This window comes from Peromyscus californicus, unplaced genomic scaffold (genome assembly GCF_007827085.1).
Source record: "Peromyscus californicus insignis strain IS unplaced genomic scaffold, ASM782708v3 Scaffold_10__1_contigs__length_136768540, whole genome shotgun sequence".
NCBI classification, from domain to species: domain Eukaryota; kingdom Metazoa; phylum Chordata; class Mammalia; order Rodentia; family Cricetidae; genus Peromyscus; species Peromyscus californicus.
This window is the reverse complement of record NW_026294391.1, coordinates 92,871,300-92,897,927: the sequence shown is the minus strand read 5'-3', so window position 1 is coordinate 92,897,927 and position 26,628 is coordinate 92,871,300. Positions and strand designations below refer to the sequence as shown.

Below are 26,628 nucleotides of genomic sequence, written 5' to 3'. Positions count from 1 at the left end.
CACAATGTCTTCCTCTGGCTTCTGTATATAGGCATGACTGTGCACACACACATGCACACTCACCATACACATTTGTATCACAAGTGTATACCACACGTATTACTGTATACATTCATATAGACATAAAGATTAAACACAAATAAAAATAAAATTTCAATCCTCAAAAGACAGGTTAAGATGAAAATTATTCAGGAACCTAAACAAGCCAAGTGAAAATTCTGAGAAAGGTTAAAAATATGATCATGGGGAGAATTCTTACGTTCTGGACAGAGAACTAAACATCAGAGTAGGTTCTGTGGGGATGAGACAAGAGAAACCATGACTTTGGTTTTGTGTATTTTGCACAAACCACCTGGACTTTTAATCATATCACAGTCACTCTGAAGAGAATTTTTTTCATTTAAGATTTATAGCCTGGATACTTTTAAAAACATTGGATATGGGTTAGAGATGAAAGACTGGGTAGAAAAAAGGCAATGATTTTTAAGATGAAATAAAATATAGGCCATCTTAAGAAGAAAAAGTAGACACAGTTGGCATGTAGTTGGGTAGATTGTAGCATCTTTACACTAAATTAGGCCTGTACCTTCTGAAGAAAAAATGAGAAACTTTGGGTTTGTTGAAAAGTAGCAGTAGCATCTATAGAGAATTCTCATTTCCCATTTACTGCTTAACACTGATCATGAGATGCTTAAATAAAGCATATTCAGCATGGTACACGGAAAACAGCTGTATGCTGGGTTGCATAAGATAAAGAGGAACTCTGGTATTTCTTTATTAACTATCTGTCTTAGTTTGGGTTTTCATTGCTGTGAAAGACCATGGCAGCTCTTATAAAGGAAACATTTCATTCAGGTGGCTTGCTTACAGTTTCAGAGGTTTAATCCATTATCATCATAGCAGGGAGCATGGTGGCCAGGCAGATGTGGTGCTGGAACTGAGAATGCTACATCTTGCAGGCAACAGGAAGTCAACTGACTATCACACTAAAGGAAGCTTAAGCAAAAGAGACCTCAAAGCCTGCCCCCACAGTAACATACTCCCTCCAACAAGGCCACACCTCCTAATAGTGCCACTCCGTTTGGGGGTCATTTTCTTTCAAACCACCACATTATCTGTAAAGTAATAGGGCAGAAATTAAGTAATAATGAAATAAAAATCTTCCATAAATGATGAGAAAATGTAGTCCATGTACTTTAACATTTAATGACATAAGTTAATTGGCTTATGGTATATTGAAATTATTAAGTAATGAATGTTTAATATACCTATTAGACTAATAACAACTGTCAGATATCCAAAGAAACATTTACATTAACATGATTTTTTCTAATTGAAGAAAAGATGTTAATTGATAAACATGCATAAAATATATAGACATGTAAGAAAAACAATCGTAATCTCAAGATCTGTGGATAATCATAGGTACTTATTACAGCTACTTACAGAGTCCTTTTTTCTAAGCTCAGAAATACATATGTATATATTAAATAAAACGCTGTCTTGAAATGAATTTGAATCAGTGTTTTTTTATGTCAGTTTACAGTTGTTATCTCTAAAATGTACCAACACTGAACATACATTCTCACGCTGTCCAAAGTGAAAGTTGGGTACTTGATGTTTGTACAAGAGACAAATTTGATTCTAGCCCAACTTGTACTCTCCATCAAACAGAAAACATTCCTAGTCAAACAGAAGGTCTCCTTCAGCTAAAACTTGTGAAGCTGAGGTGCTGATAGGAAGGACTTTTTTTAAACGAGAACTTGGATTTTTGCCCACAGTCCTATGCCATATGACATGGAACAGATTTTTTAGCCAGAAAAAATTTCAGGTCAGGTTTCACCAGTCAAGTAACCTTTCTGTAAAAGGATCTCCCCATGGCCTCATAGAAAGACTGATGAGAATACCATTCACTCTCAGTTATCCATGCTAATAAGAGATAGAAGGACATGATGAATTGAAATTTCATGGCATATCTCCAGTTCTCATCTTAGCCAATGGTGTTACCTTCCTCCTGTGTCAACCATCTTTGAGCTACAGACTCTTTTATTCCCATTGTGTCTGCTAGTAGAAAACTGAAGTAGTCACAAAGCAAATAAAGAGAGGTCCATGATGGATGTAAAATGGTAAGGGGTTTTATTTTTGTTTGTTTTTTCTCTCTGTGTGTCTCTTTGTCTCTGTCTCTGTCTCTGTCTCTGTCTCTCTCTCTCTCTCTCTCTCTCTCTCTCTCTCTCTCTGTGTGTGTGTGTGTGTGTGTGTGTGTGTGTGTGTGTGTGTGTGTGTGTGAAATTGGATTACTTGAGGACAAATGACCCAGCAAATATGATTGAGATATGTATTAAATTTCTGGATGAAGGAATAAGCCATAACAACAGAATGAAGAATTTGACTTCTTCTTAGATGTCTTTTTTCACTGTTTTTTCACAACTGGAAACAAGCTCCTTTTAAAGTCCTGAGAGAATGGGGCAGAATCTTCAGCTCTAAAACCTCAGGCTAGGGAAACAAGAAACAAGTTATGTAACTATTGTATGTTTTCCTTCCTACATTGTGCTTCAAGTTTGATAAATGGACAGAGGCAAAGTACTTATGTGTTCTTTTCCCCCTCTTACTATTTTACAAACTTTTAAAAGAAATTAATAATTAAAAAGGAATTTGTTTACTTGGTATGTCTACTTCACATAACTCATAGCAAAGATTCATTTCTCCCTTTCTACTGACCATATGTGTTAAGTAGAATAAATATTTTTGTAATACTGACATAGTGATGTGTCTACAGTAAGAGCTGTTATCAAAAACAGTTCATGGGAATGTCTTCATGGTATTGGACTAGTGATAGAGTTCTTGACCCTTTGACCTAATCTTAGGAGAGGGGCAGAGCACTGATGGCACAGATGTACATCTCTATGGCTGTTTACATTTTGCATTGTTCCTGTTAACAAGGGCTACCAAAATAGCAGGAATTTCTACTTCTAATTAAGGCCAGCTGAGCTATTTGAAAAATAGCTGTAATGATGCAGGATGAAGGTCCATTTCACATCTTGGTTGAATTCCTCTGGGACTCTCAGATACCAGTAATTAGTAGTAAGTCATACATTCTCCATCTGATCTCTCACAGATATTGGCAATGGGTTGCTGACTTTTCTTCTTTGTCTCTCCTAGAGATTAGTGTAACATCCTTGTTTCAACAAAATCATCTCATTTGTGCTTCTTCCAAGATGATATACTGAGATTTTAGGTGTGGTTGATTATACATTGTAGCTTGTTAAACTCTTTCCCAGGTGGTGTCAAACTTATAAGCATATATTGAAGTTGAATTTATCCTAGTTCTTGAAAAGTGATTAATTGTTCAGTGTGCTGTAGTCGAAAGTTTTCTCTGGTCCCACCTGTCCCCACAGTCCTGCAACCCATTATAAAATAATCACTCAGAGGTTTATATTAATTATAACTGCTCAGCCATTAGCTCAGGCTTATTACTGACTGGCTCTTACACTTAACGCATTTCTATTATCTATAAGTTGCCATGTGGCTTCGTGGCTTACTGATATTTTCACATCTTACTTCTCCTGGTGGTGGCTCGCAGCATCTCTTCTGCCTCCCTTCTCCTCTTCCTCCCTCTCCAGCCGGTGTGCTCTTGGAAAAATGTTTATGATTATGAAAAACACTTCATTTTGAGCAATGTTAAAATATTTCTTAATGACTGATGTTTAATTTTATTTTGTGCTTGAAAAAATATCAATGTCAATAATTGCTAGTACATAGTTTAACAGCACCAACAGTACTGTTGAGCTCCTTGCCTGCCTCTAGCACCTGTCTTTTTCTTCATTTATGATCTCTTGGGCATAACTAGCTAAATACCATATCTTTGACATAAGACCAATGTATGTGATGTAAGGCCATTATATTTGCATTAGAACTGGTTTTTCTATCAGCAGTGGTATTTTGAGTAAGGTTTTTGCATTCCCTGATAGTGTAGTTTGGAAGACAGTGGAATAGTAATGTGGCTTCAATAAGATGTTAGCATATTAGGTAAAGATTTGTAGGTTTAAGAAGGAAAGGGAACTTTACTTTTGGGTAACTTTTGTCTTCCCAACAAGATTGCTTTAGCTCATGAGAGCTGTTCTAAGCTTTATGTTTTGTTACATATAGAAGTTCAAATTAAGCATTAGCCATCTATACAATTTTGAATGTTACTTCTTTACATTTATTTATTTTATTTGTGTGGTGGCTTGGTGCAAATGGAAGTCAGAGTCAAACTTGCAGGAGCCTCTTCACTTCTTCTATGTGGGTCACTGGCCTGATCTCTGGTCTTCAGACTTGGCAGCATGTGCCTTTCCTTACTGAGTCATCTCACTGACCAAATTTGAATAGAAGTCCTTAAAATGTGTAAATGCATCTGAAACTCACATTTAGGTAGTTTGTTTGATTTTAGTGACTGTTCAATCTTTCAGAAGTCTTAATTTTCCATTAACCCATTTGTTCAATAAATAAGACAGAGAGATAAACCATCAAACATGCAGATCACAGCTGATAGCAAAAATTAATCCAACTTGATACTTTAAATGGGTAGATCTGATAGCAACCATACAGTGAACGAATTCATGCAAGAGAAGAATAAAATACATATTATACAGGATCTATTTTTATGTACACCATGGATTTACACTTAAAAATAGGTTCTAAGTTCCTTCAATTCAAGTATAGTAGCTCCAGATACATATGACCTTGCCAAACTAATAATTCTACTTAAAGGAGTAATGTTCATGAGTTTGTTTTCAAGTATACCGATTATTTCTGAAACACTGAAATAAGATTTATGTGTAGAAGTCAAATTACTTGACTGTTTATCAGAGTTAACATAAATTTATTAAAAAAATACTTTCTTGTCACTAACAAGAGAGTAGAGAAAGATGTCTCATATAGACATTGGTGTTGGGAAATTCACAGTTGTTTCTCAATAGCTAAAGATTATAGGATTACTGAGATATTTCTAAGTTGTGTCTGTGTAGTATGAATCTTAAATGGTGTTATTAATAAAATCAAACCTGAGGCCAGTTATTGGGGTGAATGCTGGAAGATCAGAGAAGCAGAACAAGTCAGAGCAACCTCTCCTTGCCAGTTCCTCAGCTGATCCTGTTTCCTCAGACTGGAAGCCTCTGTGTCCTCATTCGAATGGGTCTCAACTGAACTGCTGCTCAAAAGCCTAAAAGCTTAATCAGCTAAAAGCTTCTAGTTTCTGGTCTTCATGCCTTATATACCTTTCTACTTTCTGCCATCACTCCCTGGGATTAAAGGCATGAGTCACCATACTTGGCTGTATCCTTGAACACACAGAGATCCAGGTAGATCTCTGCCTCTGGAATGCTAGGATTAAAGGCATGTGCTACTACTGCCTATCCTCTATGTTTAATATTGTGGCTGTTCTGTTCTCTGACTCCAGATAAGTTTATTAACGTGCACAATATTTCAGGAACACAATACCACCACATGTCTGTATAATGAAGCTGTGTTTCTAGACTTGCCTGAAAACCACACATGTTCTGCTTTAAAAAAATGTTAGTTTCCTGTGTCCTTTCAGTGCAAACGTGGTTCTGAATACTATTCTAACTCAGAAAATATAGGTTAATGTAAATTTTTAAGGAAAATGGTAAACCATAACATTTGAAACAAAAATGATTACTGAAAATGCATACATATTAAGCCTTACTGATAATTTTAAAAATACTGGTTCCATTATTCCGTATAGAATTTCCAATGTTTTAAGCAACTAAAATTTTCATTGCTGGTCATTCTCACGCACTGATAATGGGAACATAGGTTAGTGTAGATTTTCTGTGAGACAAGTTAGCAATAAAGATTAAGAGTTTAAAAATATGAAAAACTTTTGACCTAAGAAATCTGCTTCTTAAAAGTTGTATTAAGAGCCGGGCGGTGGTGGCTCACACCTTTAATCCCAGCACTTGGGAGGCAGAGGCAGGCGGATCTCTGTGAGTTCGAGGCCAGCCTGGGCTACCAAGTGAGTTCCAGGAAAAGGCGCAAAGCTACACAGAGAAACCCTGTCTCAAAAAAAAAGTTGTATTAAGAAAAAAGCTGGGGCGCCGGGGACACCAGGAGGATTGTGGCGGTGCCAGCGCCATTTTGCCTGAGCGTGCGAGCCTAGTGGGAGTGGAGTGCCCAGGCTGTTGTCGCCTTCGCCTTCCTCCTCCCCATACTCCAGACAGCGGGGTGACTAGGCCCTCAGCCCTGGAGCCAAGACTTGTCCCTTATTTAGTTCTTGGGAACTCCTGGCCAACATGAGTGATGTAGAGGAGAACAACTTCGAGGGCAGAGAGCCTCGCTCTCAGTCAAAATCTCCAACGGGAACTCCTGCTCGCATAAAATCAGAGAGCAGGTCAGGATCTCGTAGTCCATCAAGAGTTTCCAAACATTCTGAATCCCATTCTCGATCAAGATCAAAATCCAGGTTAAGGTCAAGGAGGCATTCTCATAGACGCTACACTCGGTGCGGGTCCCACTCTCATAGAAGATGATCTCGAGGTAGATCCTATACGCCAGAGTATCGTCGACGAAGAAGCTGGAGTCACTCTCCAATGTCTAATTGCAGAAGACATACAGGCAGCAGGGCAAATCCAGATCCCAACACTTGCCTGGGTATCTTTGGCCTCAGTTTGTACACAGAGAGAGATCTTCGTGAAGTATTCTCTCGATATGGACCATTGAGTGGTGTCAATGTAGTTTATGATCAGCGAACTGGAAGGTCACGTGGATTTGCTTTTGTGCATTTTGAGAGGATAGATGACTCTAAGGAGGCTATGGAAAGGGCAAATGGGATGGAGCTGGATGGTAGAAGAATTTGTGTGGATTATTCTATCACCAAGAGAGCACTCGCGCCTACACCAGGCATTTACATGGGCAGACCGACTTATAGTGGTGGTGGAGGTGGAGGAGGAGGAGGCGGTGGTGGAGGCGGCGGTGGAGGCGGCAGTGGTGGTAGACGATGGGATTCTTACTATGATAGAGGATATGATTGAGGCTATGACAGATATGAAGATTATGATTACCGAAGGAGGTCACCTTCTCCTTATTACAGTCGATACAGGTCACGGTCAAGATCTTGTTCCTATAGCCCAAGACGCTATTAATAATGGAGTGGTTGTGCCCCCCCCCCTTTTTCCCCTTCCCCCTTTGATTCTGGATTTCCAAGCTTCCAATGCTTCCTAGTCCTAAAAACAAAACAAAAACCTGGTTTATTTTATCTATAATGTGGCCAGTTGTGTTGCTGTTTTCCACCCTTCGTTATACTCTTAAAGGTGAAATTGTCATTTAAGTCCTTGAACATCTGAGTAAAAAGGAGCCCAGTGTTAGACTTTGTGATTCTTCTCTGCCTTTACTATGAGGAAAGAAATGATCTTTTGAAAGCTTTTGTGACGGATATTGTAGTAGATATCCTTTTATTAGAAATCTGCAGTTATAACAAACTGCTTTTTAACCTTCTTTGGGGAAAGATAAATAACACTTGAAGTAGATCAGTCATGTCAAGTTTGTCTGGAGTGGCATGGAACAGGATTAGTTGAGTGTAGAAAGTTTGAAGCTGTAGGAGAAAAATATGAAGAATGTAACTTTGAACCTAAAAAATTAAGTCACCTTTTAGGAATTAAAAGCTTGTAGATTCCTATAAAACTTGTTATATTTGAAGTTACATGTTAAACCTTATAAACTTAAAGTGTGATTTTTATGTTAAATTTACAGAAACTTAAGTATTCCCTTAATCACTGAAGGAAAACCTTTATTTATTACCTAGAACAATTGTATAACTTGCTGTTAGAAACTTTGGTATTGGTTGGTTATTGGTTTCATGGGTTATTGTATTGGATAGGATCCTAAAATTCATGTGGGGAAGAGTAATTTTAAATAAAAGTTAATTTGAAAAAAAAAGAAAAAGAAAAAAGCCAGTGTAGGAATGTTTGATAAGCGACTTTTAAAAATAGAAATGGCCTTTCAGTTTCAAGAGGTCCCATTGATGATTGTTTCTCTCAGAGTCTGTGCTACTGGTGTTCTATTTAGGAAGTGTCTCCTATGCCAATGCGTTCAAGACTACTTCCTACTTTCTCTTCTAGCAGGTTCAGAGTAGCTGGATTTATGTTGAGGTCCTTGATCCACTTGGACTTAAGTTTTGTGCATGGTGATAGATATGGATCTATTTGCAACCTTCTACATGTTGATATCCAGTTTTGCCAGCACCATTTGTTGAAGATGCTTTCTTTTTTCCATTGTGCACTTTTGACTTCTTTGTCAAAAATTATATGTTCATAGGTGTGCGGATTAATGTCAGGGTCTTCAATTCGATTCCATTGGTCCACATGTCGGTTTTTATGCCAGTACCAAGCTGTTTTTATTACTGTAGCTCTATAGTAGAGCTTGAAGTCAGGGATCGTGATGCCTCCAGAGGTTGTGTTATTGTACAGGATTCCTTTGGCTATCCTGGGCTTTTTGTTTTTCCATATGAAGTCGAGTACTATTCTTTCCAGGTCTGTGAAGAATTGTGTTGGTATTTTGATGGGGATTGCATTGAATCTGTAGATTGCTTTTGGTAAGATTGCCATTTTTACTATGTTAGTCCTGCCTATCCATGAGCATGGGAGATCTTTCCATTTTCTGACATCTTCTTCAATTTCTTTTTTCAGGGACTTAAAGTTCTTGTCATATAGGTCCTTCACTTGCTTGGTTAGTGTTACCCCAAGGTATTTTATGTCATTTGTGGCTATAGTAAAGGGTGATGTATCTCTGATTTCCTTCTCTGCTTCTTTGTCCATTGTGGCGCTTTCTTAGAAAATTGGGAATCCATCTCCCCCAAGATCCAGCTATACCACTCTTGGGCATATACCCAAGGAATGCTCAACCACACCATAAGAGCACTTGTTCAGCTATGTTCATATCAGCATTGTTTGTAATAGCCAGAACTTGGAAACAACCTAGATGCCCTTCAACTGAAGAATGGATAAACAAAATGTGGTACATATACACAATGGAATACTACTCAGCAGAGAAAAACAATGACATCATGAGGTTTGCAGACAAATGGATGGATCTAGAAAAAAATCACCCTGAGTGAGGTAACCCAGACTCAGAAAGACAAACATGGTATGTACTCACTCATAGCAGGATACTAGATGTGGAACAAGGATGACTTGTCTGCAGCTCACATCACCAGGGAGGCTACCTGGAAAACAGGACCCAAGAAAGACACGGGGATCGCCCAATGACAGAGAAATGGAATGAGATCTACATGAATAGCCTGGACATGAGTGGGGGTAGTGAAAGGCGAGGGTCGAGGGAAAGAGAGCTTGGGGGAGCGGGAGATCCCAGCTGGATCAACAACAGAGAGGGAGAACAAGGAATAGGAGACCATGGTAAAGGAAGACCACATGAGAATGGGAAGAAGCAAAGGGCTAGAGAGGCCCACAGAAATTCACAAAGATACCCCCACAACAGACTGCTGGCAATGGTCGAGAGACAGCCCGAACTGACCTACTCTGGTGATGGGATGGCCAAACACCCTAATTGTTGTGCTAGAAACCCCATCCAACTACTGAGGTATCTGGATGCAGAGATCCATGACTAGGCCCTGGGTGGATCTCTGGGAGTCCAATTAGTGAGAATGAGGAGGGTTTATATGAGCGAGAATTGTTGAGACCAAGGTTGGATAAAGCACAGGGACAAATAGCCAAATGAATGGAAACACATGAACTATGAACCAATGGCTGAGGGGTCCCCACTGGATCAGGCCCTCTGAATGGGTGAGACAGTTGATTGGCTTGATCTGTTTGGGAGGCATCCAGGCAGTGGGACCGGGTCCTGTGCTCATTGCATGAGTTGGCTGTTTGAAACCTGGGGCCTATGCAGGATTGCTTGGCTCGGCCTGGGAGGAGGGGACTGGACCTACCTGGACTGAGTCTACCAGGTTGATCTCAGTCTGTGGGGAAGGCTTTGCCCTGGAGGAGATGGGAATGGGGGGGGAGCTGGGGGAAGGTGAGGGGGATGGGAGGGGGGAGAACAAGGGAATCCGTGGCTGATATGTAGAACTGAATTGTATTGCAAAATAAAAAAAAAATGCTAAAAAAAAAATAGAAATGGCAACAATATAAATGGCCAAATACAGAATTGGTTAATGTTGAGGTTAAACTATGTATCCATATAGAACATTGTCCCTAAGCAGAGAGTATTGTAGATTATTTAATGCACTAGCATTATTCTCATCATGATATGTGAATTTTGTAATAGAATTTCTATATACATGATGTCTGGATAATAAAATTAGGAGTTTCTAGTTTCCTGCCTAATATGCAAAGGGCTCCAAAGTTTTAAATTCTATTATATAAGAAAGTACTTGAATGAATTAAAAATTAATGATTCATCTTAGATTAAGTAAGATGAGAGATGGAATGAAAGGTATAAAAAAGGGGATGAAGGGAATAAAATCACATGAATGTCCATGTAGAAAATTCCAAAGTACCAAGATTAATGTATAAAAATAAATTGCTTTCCTACATACTAGCAATGAACAAGAGGAATTTGAACTAAACACATTTATTACTACTTACATTAACATTCTTGAAAATGAAATGTATATATATATATATATATATATATATATATAATCAATAATGAATCTAATCAAACTATAAGACTTGGATGAAATAAAAACCAAATAAATAATTGGAGGGATAATCCATGTTTGTGGGTAGGAGTATTAAAGATTTTTAGTGTTGGCTTTTCATAATTTAATCTGTAGGTCATTAGCAGTCAAAATTATAACAAAAATATTTTTGGGCATTGACAGAGTGACTCAAGTTTTTATGAAAAGGTGAAAGTTACAAAATAGCAAAAAAAAAAAACTGAGAAATAACATTAACAATGTGACTGATAATACTTACTTCAAAACTTGTTGTATAAGCTGGATAAATGAAGAGTGTGACGCTAGCCAAAGGAAAAATAAATAGATCAATAGAACACAACAGGAAGCCCAGAAATAGACATGTATAAACATTGTCAGGAAACTTTCAACAAAGAAGGAAAGTTGTAAATGAAATGAGGGGCAGTAGATAGTCTTTTCAATAGATGGTGCTTGAACAACTAAACACCTATATCCCCAAGTAAATAAATCAATGAATTGAGCCATAGTTCTTACTTACTTCACAAAAGCCTCAGCGTGTATCACTGAACAAGGTGGTTGTGTGACTTTGGCAGTGACATTTTAAATAAAACATCAAAGGCACATTTCGTGAAAGAACTGGTACACTAGACGTTATTAGAATTAAAGACTTTTGCTTCTATTAAAGACATAGAATCAACAAATATTACATTCTAAAATGGAAAGCACCATCCCCAGGAGAGTGCACTGGGTAACTGCACCAAACATTTATGGATGAAATTACATGAGTTCTCTATGGTGTGTTCCAGAAGATGAAAGCAGAGGGAGCACTAACTAACTCATTCGATGATTGCCATATTTCTGTAACACCAAAAAATAGACAAAGACATTGTGAGAAAATGGTAGACCAACAGCTGCTGTGGATATAAGTGCAAGAATCCTTGAAACTTTTAGTTAATTGAGGAACTGGAGAGATAAAACAGTGGTTAAAACCTTTCTCTGCTCTTTCAGGGAACTGGAATTTTGTTTCTAGCACCCACATGGGGTACCTTAGAACTATCTGTAATTCCAGGTCCACGGGACTTGGCTTTCTCTTTTGGCCTCTGTAGGTACCCACATATATGTGTACACACACACACACACACACACACACACACACACACACACACACACTTAAATAAAATAATCTATAAAATAATTAGTAAATTGAATCCAACAAAGTATGAAACTAATGATTTGCCACAATCAAGTGAGATTTATGCAGTTATGTGAGTTCTAACATTTAAAAATCAGTTAAGGTGTTCCATCATATCAATAGGCTGAAGAAAATAAACATGATTTTATCAAAAGATGGAAAGAAAGCATTTAATAAAATCCAATACTATCCAGCATACTAGGGGTAGAGGCAAACTTACTCATCTTGACAAAGGAATGTCAGCATCATACTTAATGATGAGACACTGAGCGCTTTACCACTAAGGTCAGAAATAAGGAAATACTATGCGCTCTCAGTTTTTAAATTTGTCTTTTACTAGAAGTTCTAGATAATGGGTAAATCATGCATGCAGACCGAAAGAATAAAACTACCTTTGTTCACAAATGACATAATTATTCATATAAAAATTCTCCAAAAGGCTGGAGAGATAATTTAATGATTAAGAGCATTTACTGTTCTTGCAGAAGACCCAAACTTTGTTCCCAGCACCCACACCAGGTGGCTTAACAACTGCCTATTAACTCCAACTTCGGGCGATCCAGTGCCCTTTTCTGGCCTCTACAGGTACTTACACACACACACACACACACACACACACACACACACACACACACACACACCAAATAAATAAATAAATAATAAAATAAGTATTTTTTTAAAAACCCAAAGCAATAACAACAATGGTGCAAAAGCATCTGTAACAATTAACAAGGTTAAAAGATAAAAATTTAATATACAAAATTCAATTCCTTTTCTAAACATTATCATCAATGAACACTTAAAATTAAACTTTAAAAACCACAGCGCCATTTGTATTAGATGAACAAAATGTGTAGGTATCAATATAAAAAAGTGTGCTGCAAGATCTCAATGAGAAAAACTACAAACACTGATGAAATAAATGAACTAAACAGAAATATATTTTATGTTTATGGGTAGAAAAACACATAGTTGTCAGATATCAGTCCTTACCTCATTCTAAAGTTTATACGAAAGGCAAAATACCCTGAATAGCTAACAGTATTGAGGGAAGAGAAAAAAAAGTAGTTTCAGAGTTCTGACCCTACACAATTTCAAGGCTGATGTAAAACTACAGTAATGAATGTAGTGTGGCTTGGTGACAGAATAGAGAAATGGATGAATATAACATAATACAGAGCCAATAAATAGATCAGTACATATGTGTAGCTGACTGAAATTTCTCACTAAAGAAATAGAATTCATCAGAGAAAGGCTACCCTTTCACAAAATAAAATCATCTACCATAAAACTTCTAGAAGACAACATAGCAGAAAATCTTGGAGAAGTTATATTTGGCATTGGGTCTTTTGATACTGCTCCTAAAGCATGTTCTAAAATGAAGAAATTGATAAGTTGGGCTGCTTTTAAGATAAAATACTATGCTCTGAAGAAAACATTAAACCAGAATGGAATGATGGGTCAATATCTGTGTTTTCCAGTGCACTTATATTCACAATATGCAGCAAAGTCTAAAAGTCAACAAGGAAATTATGAACAATCCAATTAATAAATGGGTAAAATATCCAAAAGACAGTTCACTAAGAAAGACACACAGGTGGTAAATGAAGAGAGGTTCAAATTATATGCCATTAAGAAACAACAAAATAAAGAACCATGACTGGGCATGCTGTCTCATGTCGTTTTAATATCAGCACTAGGGAGGCATAGGCAGGCAGATCTTTGTGAATTTAAGGCTAACATGGTCTATATAGAATTCCAGGCTGTCTAGGGATACATAGTTAGACCCTATATATTGTACTGATTTTTTTTTTAAAGATACCGCTATACACTTATTAGAATTTTCAAACACTGAGAATACCAAGTGCTGGTTCGAATATGGAACAACAGAAACTCTTTCATTGCTGGGCATATTAGCTTCATTTCTGTTGCTATGATAAGACCCAAAGCAACTTGAGGAGGAAGGGAATTATGTCACCTTACACCTTACAGTCTTTCAAGAAAGGAAGCCAGGAAAAGAAAGCAGGGTAGTAATCTGGAGTCAGAAACTAGAGCAGAGAACACAGATGAGTGCTGCTTACTGGCTTGCTTCCCCTGATTTGATCAACCTTCTCTCTTATACGACCCAGGACTACCTGCTAAGGGGGAGCACTGTCCACAGTGGGCTGGGCACTTCCACATCAATCAGCAATCAACAAAATGCCTCACCAACTTACCTTCAGCCCAATCTGCTAGGGGACATATTCTCAATTGAGGCTTCTTTTACTCAGATGAATCTAGCTCGTGTCAGTTATATAAAACCTAACCAACACTATTGACTCCTAGTCAACTTGATGTGACAAACACATCACTATTAAACTATAAGCTTTCCTGTGGTGGTATTGTGTTCCCGAAAATATTGTGTACCCTAATAAACTTATCTGGGGTCAGAGAACAGAACAGCCACTAGATATAGAGGCCAGGAAATGGTGGCACACATATGTTTAATCCTAGTATTCCAGAGGCAGAGATTCATCTGGATCTCTGTGAGTTCAAAGCCACACTGGAAGCAGCCAGATTCACGCCTTTAATCTCAGGAAGTGATGGAAGAAAAGTATTTAAGGCGTGAGGACGAGGAACTAGAGGCTGGTTAAGCTTTTAGGCTTTGAACAGCAGTTCAGCTGAGATCCATTCAGATGAGCACACAGAGGCTTCCAGTCTGAGGAAACAGCCAGAAATATCAGGAAGGAATTGGCAAGGTGAGGTAGCTGTGGCTTGTTTTGCTTCTCTGATCTTCCAGCATTCACCCCAATACCTGGCTCTGGATTTGTTTTTATTAATAAGACTTGGTAAGATTCATGCTACACTTTCCTTTTTTGTTTATCCCCAAGATGCCATGTTAATAACACAACATAAAACATAATAATTTTAAGAGCCCCATACTCCTTAAAAAATATCTCAATACTTGTAGGCTGAAAGTCTCTTTAAAATATTCAAAGTCTCTCTAAATGTTCTCTCAAATATGAACTCCTTTAAAATCACAAATAAATTAACATACTTTTTTACAATAAGATGGAAGAGGTAGAGAACAGTCACAATGAAATCAAAGGAAAACCAAACTTCAACTATCTAAAAAATTCAGTTCTTGATTTGTAAGTCCCACTCACAATCCTTTGAGCTCCAACTGATCTGAGAAGCTCCACTTCTCCAGCTCTGCCTATCTCTCTGTGGCACACACAATTCATTTCATAGGCTCAGGCCGGCTCTACTTCACAGTTGGTGCTCTCCTTGGCGGTTGTCCCCGACTGTACAGACACCTGCATTGTGCTGGAGTCCCCACTGCAACGGAAGCACCTTCTCCATTAGTGTCTCCAAACCTCTATTCAGGGACTCTATCCTTGCCAGTGCCAAGCCTGGGCTGCTTTCCATGACCCATTTGTACCTTCAAAACCAGTACCTCCTGTGTGACTCTTAGACATTATCAAGTCTAGCTGCCAGCATGAGATGCAGACTTGACAAACCTGTACCACAGCTTCAGTGTGCTGACCTAGAGAAATATCCTGTCAGAAGATTTATTCTCAATGATGCTATTTTTTTCTTAATCAGAATTGATTTCTCAGACCCAGATAACTAATATCAATTGTTCTATTTAAGCAAAGGTTTTTCTTCAGTGGTGGGGTCTCTTATTCATAACAACTGGTTCCTCAGCTCCAGCTGATCAGAACTGTAGATTATTAATTCAAAATTGTACAAAAAATGGTCCTGATAGGGTCTTTGCTTTCCTCTGGAACTTCCCAAGCCAGATCTCTATCTTCTGCATTTCCCTCAGCATTCTTATCCAAGTTCCCACAGAACAGCCCATCAAGCTTTGAACACTCACGGGCTTATCTAACCCAAAGTTCCAAAATCTTTCACAATTCTTCCCAAACCAACATGGTCATGTCTGTCACAGCAGTACCTCACAATCCTAACATCAATTTCTGTGTTAGTTAGGTTCCTTTTGCTGTAATAAAGACCATGGCCAAAAGCAACCTAAGGAAGAAATTATTTATTTCATCTTGTTTCCAGGTAATAGTCCATCACTGAGGGAAGTCAAGGTATGAACTCAAGCAGGGCAGGATCCCAGAGGTAGGAACTCAAATAAAGGCCATGGAAGAATGCTGCTTTCTGGCTTGCTCCTCCCAACTTGTTCAGTTTATTTTCTTATAACTGCAGGAGTAGCACCACCCAAAGTTGGCTGAGAATTGCCACATCAATCAAGAAAATGCCTCACAGGCTTACCTATAGGCCAATCTAGTGGGGACATTTTTTCAGTTGAGAGTCCCTCTTCTCAGATGACAAGCTTATGTCAAGTTGACAGAACTCTAACCAACAGTCTGTGGGCATGCGAAAATGGTAAAGTCAATTTGGAAGGCAATTCATCAACTTTTTTCAAAGCTAAACATAATCTTACCACCTGCCTCAGGAACTGTATTGTTACTAATACTTAAATGAGGTGAAAACTTATACCCACACCAAAACCTATAGCATGGATTGTTAGAAGGTCTTATTAATAAAAACAAACCCGGAGCCAGGTATTGGGGTGATCGCTGAAAGATCAGAGAAACAGAACCAGCCACAGCTAACCTCACCTCGCCAATTCCTCAGCTGATCTTGTTTCCTCAAACTGGAAGCCTCTGTGCCCTCATCCAAATGGATCTCACCTAACTGCTGCTAAAAGCCTAAAAGCTTAACCAGACTCTAGTTCCTGGTCCTCACGCCTTATATACCTTTCTGCTTCCTGCCATCACTTCCTGGGATTAAAGGCATGTGTCACCATGCCTGGCTGTTTCCAGTGTGGCTTTGAACTCACAGAGATCCAGATGGATCTCTGCCTTTGGAATGCTAGGATTAAAGGTGTGTGTGCCACCATTTTCTGGCCTCTATATCTATATAGTGGCTGTTCTGTTCTCTGACCCCAGATAAGTTTATTAAGGTGCACAATATATTGGGGAACAAAATATCACCACAGAAACCTAGGTAACAAGTGCTTATGTAATCTTTATTCACAATTTCTGGGGAAAAAAAGCAACCAAATTTTCCCTTAGTAAGGAATAGTTTAACAAGTTTTAAGTGTAGCCATATAATGGAATGTTATTTGATAATAAAAATAAGTGAACTATTAATAATAAGTTATTAAAAGACATGCAGGAATCTTAAATGCATATAGGCAAGTGAATGAAGCTAATTCTAAAAAGTCATGTGTCTAATGTTACCCACTGATGTGACATTCTAGAAAAGGTAAAACTATAGAGAGAGTAAAAACTCTAGTGATTCCTTGGAAGTGGGGCACAGGAAAGAAAATGGAGAGCTAAAAAGCAGAGCAGAGAATTTCAGGGCAGTGAAGGAAGCTACTCTATCTGATATTATAATGGTGTGTATATAACATCCAGTTGTCAAAACACATGCAACTACTGTTTCCAAAGAGTGAACCCTAATACAGATCATGTACATGTACTTCAGGTAGCTCAACATTAGTTCATCTGAGAAAATGAACCACACTGATGGGAGATGTTAATAAAATGGGCAAATGAAAGTGTAAGTGGAAAGTATTTGTGCCTTCTGCTAATTGTTTTTAAACCTAAAAATGTTCTAAAAGATAAAAAATATATTTAAAAATATTTGAGGGACATTATTAGAATATGGAAACTGTTTACTTTCTAGTTGAAAGATTTCATGTGATTTTTCCTCTCTATGTTATTTTTATTATATTTTTACTAATATACAATTTGCATATGGTGAGAAGTCTCCCTCTTTTAGATCAGTTTTCATAAATGTATACTGTCTATAGAAAACATTATAATCAAGGTATAAACTGACTCCATCACCCCAAACCCTTAATGTTTGCCTTTTTTGCTATTGTTCTTTATGATAATTTCTTGGGTTTTTTTCCCTTTTATTTAAAATTGATTCTTTTCTCGTCATCCTGATTACAGTTTCCCCTCCCTCTATTCCTCCCAGTTCTTTCCTATCTCCCCTCCCATTCAGGTCCACTTCTTTTCTGACTTCCATTAGACAAAAACAGGCTTCTAAGAGACAACAACAACACTCAACAAAATAAAATATAATAATCTAAAACAAAAACTATCACATCGAAGTTGGACAAAGCAAAACAACAGAAGAGCCCAAGAGAAGGCACAAGAATCAGAGACCCACTCGCTCACATATTTGGGAGTCCCATAAAAATACTAAACGGAAAGCTGTAATATATACGCAATAGACCTGGTGCAGACCTGTGCAGGCCCTGTATGTTCATATGAGCTCTGCTCAGTTGATTTAGAAGGACTTGCACTCCTGGTGTTCTGAATCACTGAGCCATCTCTCCAGCCCTCCCTCCTTCCCTCCTTACCTCCTTCCTTCATTTCCTCCTTCCCTCCTTCCCCCTTTCCTTCTTTCCTTCCTTGTTTCCTTCCTTGTTTCCTTCCTTCCTTTCTTCCTTCCTCCCTCCCTCCCTCCCTCCCTCCCTCCCTCCCTCCCTCCCTCCCTCCCTTCCTTCCTTCCTTCCTTCCTTCCTTCCTTCCATCTTTCCTTTTTTTGTTTTTTGACAGAGTCTGTCAAAAAGGCCTTGGTTGGTCTTGAACTCACAGAGCCTCTGCCTCCCAGCCTAGCAGGTCTTACTTTTGACTGAGTCTTATTTTATAGTGTATCATGAATGGATTATGGGATTGGCTTGTCTTAAACAAGTCTTTTTCTAGGTAACAAAGCTTTTTTCCTATGCATTCATAAGAGAATTTATAAAAATATTTCAATGTATTAAATTTTACATTGCAATCTATGACCTACCCTTTCATTTTTATTAGCTTTTTATTAGTTATACCAACTAATTGGTTTCATAATGACATTTCACACATATGGAAAATATACTTTGATTATTTTCAATTCCTTGTTATCATATCTGCACCCCCTCACTCTTCCCATTTCTCTACCTCCAAGCCCTCTACTTTCACATATTATCTCTTTTATTTTTTGATTATTATTGTTTCATATGTATATACACACACACATATAAGTACAGCCAGCTGAGTCCATATATGCTGCTCATATGTATACATTTTAGGCTGACCACTCAATATTGTATAACCACTTAGGGCAGCAGTTCTCAAACTGTGAGTTGCGATGTCTTCGGGGGTCAAATGATCCTTTCACAGAGGTAGCCTAAGACCCTCAGAAAACACAGATCTTTACATTATGATTCATAACAGTAGCAAAATTACAGTTATAAAGTAACAATGAAAATAATTTTATGGCTGGAGGTTACCATAACATGAGAAATTATATAAAGTGTCACAGCATTAGGGAGGTTGAGAACCACTGAATTAGGGGCTTCATCCCTAAGAAAGACTGATATTCCCTCCTTAGCAGTAGTTAATTACCTACAGTCCTTCATCTAAGAGTGGAGTCCTATGAAATTTTCAGCATCAATGCTTCGGGTCAGCCTGTGTTGTCATTGTGCAAGTCTTGTTTAGGCAACCATTTTGTTAAGATTTCATAGGTGCAGCCTCTCTGTCATGTCTGGAAGATACTATTTTTGCAGCAGGTACCTGGTCAGTCCTCCATCCAGTTCTTATAATCTTTGTGGTACCTTTTTATGATATTCCCTGAGCTTAGGGTATGGTCACCTGATGGTCAATTGGTTTTCTTCATTTTATCCAGTCGTGGCTTGCTGTGATGGTTTCCATTTTCTGAAAAAAAAAAAGAAACTTCTTTTATGAGGGGTAAGAGCTACACTACTCAGTGGGTATAAGTGTAAATACTTAGAATGCAGTTAGTGTATGCTGGTTTAGGAAAGTGGTCATAGTATGTTCCATGGCCTCGCCAGTCATGGTTAATTGGCTAGGTTTAGAGTACCAGACATTAATTCCTTCCCATTGAGCAGGCTTCAGTCCAATTAGACAGCCGCTGGTTATTGCCAATATGTAAATGCTAACATGGTTGGGATTAATAAGCATCACAACTGGATGGGAATATATAGACTGCTCTTCTCCCTTGGTAGCTTGTAACACTGTGAGTGCTAATGCTCAGAGAGGAGGCTTCTAGGTCAGTTCCAGCTCAGTTTCTCCCAGACCTGTGTTTGAATTGTGTGGTGCCTTCACCAATACGGATTTAACCTTCAAATTCTGAGAGGGAATCAAAGGTAATGACAGTAGCTGTTTTGTTTGGGGGGGGGCGTCTCTTGGACTCTTCTTACCAACAATTCAAAAGGAAGTTTCTCATACCTGGTACTAGGGTTTTTGTTATATAGACTATGATTCTAGACTAATAATTTTTTGATTTTTAAATTCTTTATATACTCTGAATATTAATCCCTGATCAGATATGTATCTGGCTAAGATCTTCTTTCACTCTTTGGGTTTCTCTTTACTTCCTTTGTTGTTAGGTCCTACTTGTCAAGTGTTGTCCTTAATTCTTGAGCAAGTGGAGCCCTAATGGCAAAGTCCTTTCCTACACCTATATCATGTAAGGTAGTGCCTATATTTTCCTCTAACAGTTACAGCATTTCAGGTTCCACATTAAGGTTTTTGATGCATTGGTAGTTAATTTTTGTGTGGGGTACTAGATATGGGTCTAATTTTGTTCTTCTGATAGTGGGCACCCAGATTTTCCAGCACCATTTGCTGAAGATGCTGTCTTTCCTCTAGGGTGTGTTTTGGACATCTTTGCTATGACCTACCTTGAGATCATATCTCCTCCTCCTCCTCCTCCTCCTCCTCCTCCTCCTCCTCCTCCTCCTCCTCCTCCTCCTCTAGCTCCTCTTCATTCATACCCACCTGTCTTGAGACAAGGCCTTGCTATGTTGCCTATACTGGCTTTAAACTCAGCATCCTCCTGTCTGAGCCTTCCAACTGCTGGGATTACAGCCATGACCCACCATATCTGCTTTTTTAGTTCATTTTTATATGAAGTATTAGAAATAGGAAAAAGGCTAACTTTTATTAAATATCGCACATGACTATTCAAATGATTCCACAGTATTTGTTGAAGTTTTGAAAACACTGTTGTTTCTTCATTGAATTGACTTTGCACCTTTGTTGAATCAGTTGACAATGTATGTGTGGCTCTATGTTTAGGTATCCTGTTAACTTGTTTATATAACCTTTGGTTGATACCACATATCCTGAAAACTGTAATTTTAAGTCTCTAACATTTTTCTTCTTCAAAATTATTTTGGTTCTTCTACTTCCTTTCTCTTCCCATATAAACATATTAATAGACTCCCACCGTTTTTCATTTTTTGAGACAGGGTTTCTCTGTGTAGCTCTGACTGTCTTGGAACTCATTCTGTAGACCAGGCTGGTCTTGAACTCAAAAAGATCCACCTGCCTCTTTCTCCAGAGTGCTGGGATTAAAGGCGTGAGCCACGACCACCCGGCTCCCACCTTTTTCTAAAATAAAGTATCCTGCTAATACTTTTTTTGAGACAGGGTCTTATTATGCAGCCCTGACTGGTGTAGAACTAATTGTGTAAACCAGGCTGGCCTTGAACTGCCAGCAATCCACCTGCCTCTGCATGAAATCTATTATTTACTTTGGGGAGAATGGAGGCCTTAGAAAATCTTTATCTTCCACTCTACAAATACTATAAATTTATCTAACCTTTAGGCCTTCATTACTTTTCTTCCAGCGATATAGTTCTCTTAGTGCAAACCTTGCATATGTTTTGTTACATGTGTGCTTCTGAAGGTTGGTGTTTGGGAGGAGCTATTGTAAATATTATATGTACTAATTGTAGTTCATTCGCTTTCATCTCCTTTTGAGACAGAGTGTCACTTCGTAGTACAGGCTGGAAGTAAACTCACTTCAGTCCTTCTGCCTAGTCTCTCGTGTGTGAGTCTTACAGGTGTGAGCCACCAGACCCAGTCAAACTTCAACTTCTATTTATTATAAAACATGTAAATATGGTTGGTCTTGAATCCTACAGGCTTGCTAAATTTTCTTACCATTTATAGTATCATTTTAACAGATTGGTGGGGTTTTTTTATACAAAATAATGACATCTGTAAATACTTTAAGTTTTGCTTTGAGGTATATAAAACATTTTGGACCTGATTTCCCTGGCTAACATTGGAAAAACAAGCATCATCATATAATTCTCAGTCCTAGGGAAAAATAATTCAGTCTTTTGCCATGAAGAAATTATAATGTTAGCCACAGATTTTTGTTTTGATTTTAAATGTCAGGTATGAGGTTGAGGAAGTTTTCTTCCCAGTTTGCTAAGAGTTTCAGCCATGGCTGAATGTAGCATTTTGTCAGATTGAGGTTCTAAATCATTTGCAACAATGATCTGTCCCCTCTTTGGTGTGTAAATACAATGAATTACATCAATGAACTATGAATGAGGAACTAGCTTTCAATTTCCAACATAAGCCCCCACTTGCTCATAAATTGTTATCCTTTTAACATCTTTTTTTTTGAGAGCTGAGGACTAAACCCAGGGCCTTGTGCTTGCTAGGCAAGCATTCTGCCACTGAGCTAAATCCCCAACCCTCCTTTTAACATCTTATTAGATTTAATTCGTATCAGTATATCTTGCAAGTAGATTGGTATTGTAAGCCGTAGGATTCATAACTGGGTAATATTGATGATTATTTTTGTCCTCTGATAGCATGCATAACACCTTCCAGCACCATGAACACTAGTAAATAGGGATGATGCTTAGAGTTGGGCATCAGCTTGATTTTTCTATGTTGGATTATATAAGTGTGTGGTGTCTTCAGCAATAAGGCCTTACTATCAGGTTGTGGTGAGTAACCAGTAGCCTTGGCAATAGTCTGTAATGTTTTCAGGGGTCTATGGATCCACTTTGGCTAAGAAATCACCAAGGTATAACCTACTCCTGGTGTTGGAGGATTTACTTGTTAGTATAAGATGTCTAGTTGGAGCATTGTCTCCCAGTATTAGTTGTCCCTTCCCATATTCTGTCTTTCAATGTGCTCTCCCTTCATCCTCTCCATTTAGTCCTCCTAATGTATTCAATTCCCCATTTATCCCCTTTATAACACTATTTTATTTTCCCTTCTTTGGAAGATCCCCTTCTTCAACAAGGTCCCTTGCTAGCCAGCTCATAACATCGTTATTCTAAATAAAATACATATATCTAAAGCTTAAAATCTAACTTCCACATACAAGAGAAAATATGCAATGTTGTCTGGGTCTGGGTTGCCTCATTCAGGATGATTGGTTCTAGCTCCATCAATTTAACTGTAAATTTCATAGTTTCATTTTTCTTAAGAGTTGAATAACATTACATTGTGCAAATGTACCATATTTTCATTTTGTATTTATCAGTTAATGGACATCTAGGGTGTATCCAATTCATGACTATTATGAATAGAGACATAATGGTCATGGATGAGCAAATATCTCTGTAGTGAGATGTAGAATCCTTTGGTTATATGCCCCAGAGTGGTATCTTTTGGTGCTTGCTTTTATTTCTTGACCAATGTTTATGGACTCATGTGATGGGTTGAATATAAACAATAAATGTTATCTACTTTTTAATAACTAAGATATGTAAAACATGTCAAGTATTATGGTATGTGCTCAAACATCTTTCAGTGTAATGCAAATTTCAACTATAAAAAATTTTAGGGTCTAAAAAGATGACTCGGTGGTTATAAAACCTTGTTGTTTTTGCAGAGGACCCAGGTTCAGTTCATAGCCCCTACATGGCAGTTCACAAACATCTCTACCCCCAGTCCCAGGAGATTCAGTGCTCTCTTCCACCTTCCATGGGCACTGGCATGCGTGTAGTGAACAGACATTCATGTAGGTAAAACACTCATACACATAAAAACAAACAAACAAATGTGTCTATTTTACACTTATTTAAAAAATTTTAAATGTATTTATTCTTTTATGTGTATGGGTATTTTGCCTGCATGTATGTCTATGCACCACATCTGTACCTGTTGCCTGCAGAGTGCCAAAGAAGGCATCAGATTGCTTGGAACTGGAGTTATGGATGGTTTTGAGCTGCCATGTTGGTGCTGTGAATTGAATCCAGGTTCTCTGGAAGAATAGTCAGTGCTCTTTTTTTTTTTTTTTTTTTTTTTTTTTTTTTTTTTTTGGTTTTTCGAGACAGGGTTTCTCTGTGTAGCTTTGCGCCTCTCCTGGAACTCACTTGGTAGTCCAGGCTGGCCTCGAACTCACAGAGATCCGCCTGGCTCTGCCTCCCGAGTGCTGGGATTAAAGGCGTGCGCCACCACCGCCCGGCTAGTCAGTGCTCTTAACTGATAAGTTATTGCCAGCCCTATTAAAAATTTGATTCTAGCGAAGGAAATTTGAGAAAACTGAAGGTTGTTCATGCTCAAGAAAATCTGTATGTTGAGTGGAAACAAAGTGTTCATTATTTCATCTCTGAAAAAGAAGCGTGGCCTTTTAAGAAATCAAAATGCCAGTGATATGTTTTCTTATCTTGCTATTATAGCAGATCATTAAGTGAGATTTTTGAACTCCACTGTCAGATCAACCTGGGTTTGAGTGTCATCTCAGCTACTAACGAGTTATATGTTTCTTGATTGCCTTTTTCATAAGGTAAGACTAATAGTAATATCTAATTTATGAGTGATTGTAAAGATCCAGTAAACAAAATACAGAAAACATTGAGCCAGCAGTACACAATCTGTGTAAATGCAGTGACGTACATAGTAAATGTACGCCTTGATGTACATAGTAAAATGGATGCAACTCATGATTGTCTTTAAATTTTTGTGACTTGGCCTATATTCTCTAACAGCTTTGTTCTCCCCCTTCCTCCCTTTTAGATTCGGAGACATATTGTGTGTTTCAAGACAAGAAGTATAGAGTGGGGGAGAAATGGCATCCCTACCTGGAACCGTATGGCCTGGTTTACTGTGTGAACTGCATCTGCACAGAGGTACAGTGCTTTACGGCATAGGATTTCCCACTCCATTCCCTACCACACAGGAAAGTTATCAGTACTCATTTTGCCAGGGAGCTTAGGTGATTAAAAGCATAAAAGATATTAGGAAACACCCCCGGTGTCATGGCACATGTCTATTATCTCAGCACAGACAAGGTACAGGCAGGAGGATGTAGAATGAACATTCTTGGCTACATAGCAAATTTGACATCTGCTTTAGAGAGAGCTGGGGAAAGGGATGGGGACAGGATTGCAAGGAATATCTCTCCTGATTTTTTCCTGTTAAAGTTTGGTTTGTTTTTCTTAAAATCTCTGAATATTTACTGTAAATAAATTTCTTTAGACTTTTAGACTAATTATATAGGACATAATAGGAGAAAGCAGAAGAATCCAGATAGTAGGAAAATTAATCTACCCTCTAGATGACAGCAGAGGTAACCCCAATTGTGGCAACAAATAATGTCTCCAGACATGTTTAGTTGCCTTGATGAAAACCACAGCATTAAGCCATTTGGGAAGGAAAGCCTCATCATAATCTTTGAAAACTGAGAAATCTGAATGCATAGAAGGAACTACTGTAAGGGCTGCATGTAACTCCTGTCTGTGCCCAGCTAGAGCAGGCACAGTCACTCACAGGCCTTTTCTTTTTGACATTTGAACAGAACTTCTAGGTTTTCAAATTTTTACCATGTATAAAGCACCCTTCAGGTGTTACAATAGCAGGTGGTATTCAGGGTTTGTGGGGTCTTAACTTTGAGGTAGACTAACTTTCAGACTCTACAGTAAGCCACCTGTGATACATGGTATGTTGGATAATTTACCTATAACCTCTCTAAGATTCCTTCAGCTTCTCCTTTAAAACAGGACAACAATGCCTAGCTGTGGATCATGCCTGTGGATCCGAACACTCAGGAGGCTGAGTCAGGAGGATCATGAGTTTGAGTCTACCTGTCTCAAAAAAATAAGACATAATGATATTACCTATTCATATGTTGTAGTAAGGATTAAATTCACTAGTTCATCTAAAACTAAGAGTAAGAAATGCTAACTATCATTATGGTTATCAGGGCTCTTATTAATCTCTGGAATTTAGAACAGCATTCAGTATACAACATTAAAGATTGAGTTTTCTTCTCAGCTAGGAACTGTGCTTTCTGATGTGCTTCTGAGCTCACCTCCATATGCTATTTCCTGATTTTGAGGCGTGTGGTGGTGTATTAAGAGCCTGTCTGCTGTTTCCAAAGGCAATATTACAAAACTTTATTCTAGAAAGCACATGAGGAAAAGAAAGTTGTAGTACGGTGACTCCAGTCTGGATAAAAGAAGCCTGCCTCTTTAAATGGCTAGGGCTTGTATTAAACAGAGCATCTGGGGGCTGATTAACTGCCTGGTATGGCATTATTTTGTCAGATTCTTGACTCAGTACATTGGAGATGGACAGCTAGCCCTTGGGGGCCGAGGCTTTGAAGTCCAAAAGGCAGTGAAAATGTTAACGTGATCCCGATGCCAACAGCTCACACACTTTCTCTGTGCACTTCACCACCCTTTACCCTGTAACAACCTGACAGATGCAAGTCACCCTTCCTTCAGATGAATTATGGATGGGAAATGGAAATGTAAAATGTATTTCCAAAGCTTGCTTTGTTCTGGCAATAACTGAGAGCTGTCAGAGTTGGGATTCTGTATCTCTTCTAAGTCATACAGGGACCAGGTTGCCTCATCCAGACATACTAGCCGCTCAGCTCAATTTCTCCTTTTAGCTTATTCTCAGAAACAAATGCTGGCTGAAAAGGGAAATGAGGAGAGGAGTCACGCAGCCTACTGAAGCAAGGCAGAGTTAGTTCTGGAGAGTACAAGGACTCACATGCTAGGATGTCTCTGCGC

General features: G+C 38.4%; 1 protein-coding gene and 1 pseudogene across 4 annotated transcripts in view; both read left to right on the top strand.

Moving 5' to 3' along the window:
• The window catches only part of Chrdl1 (chordin like 1), a 130,608-nt gene that overhangs the window by 9,577 nt on the left and 94,403 nt on the right, over nt 1–26,628 (top strand). For all 4 annotated transcript variants that reach the window (XM_052737365.1, XM_052737373.1, XM_052737357.1 and 1 more), the window contains one exon: nt 24,626–24,738. In XM_052737365.1, the coding sequence (XP_052593325.1) occupies nt 24,626–24,738 (113 nt within the window). The remainder of the gene's footprint in view (nt 1–24,625; nt 24,739–26,628) is intronic.
• Nucleotides 6,227–7,152, top strand: LOC128109877 (transformer-2 protein homolog alpha-like; annotated as a pseudogene).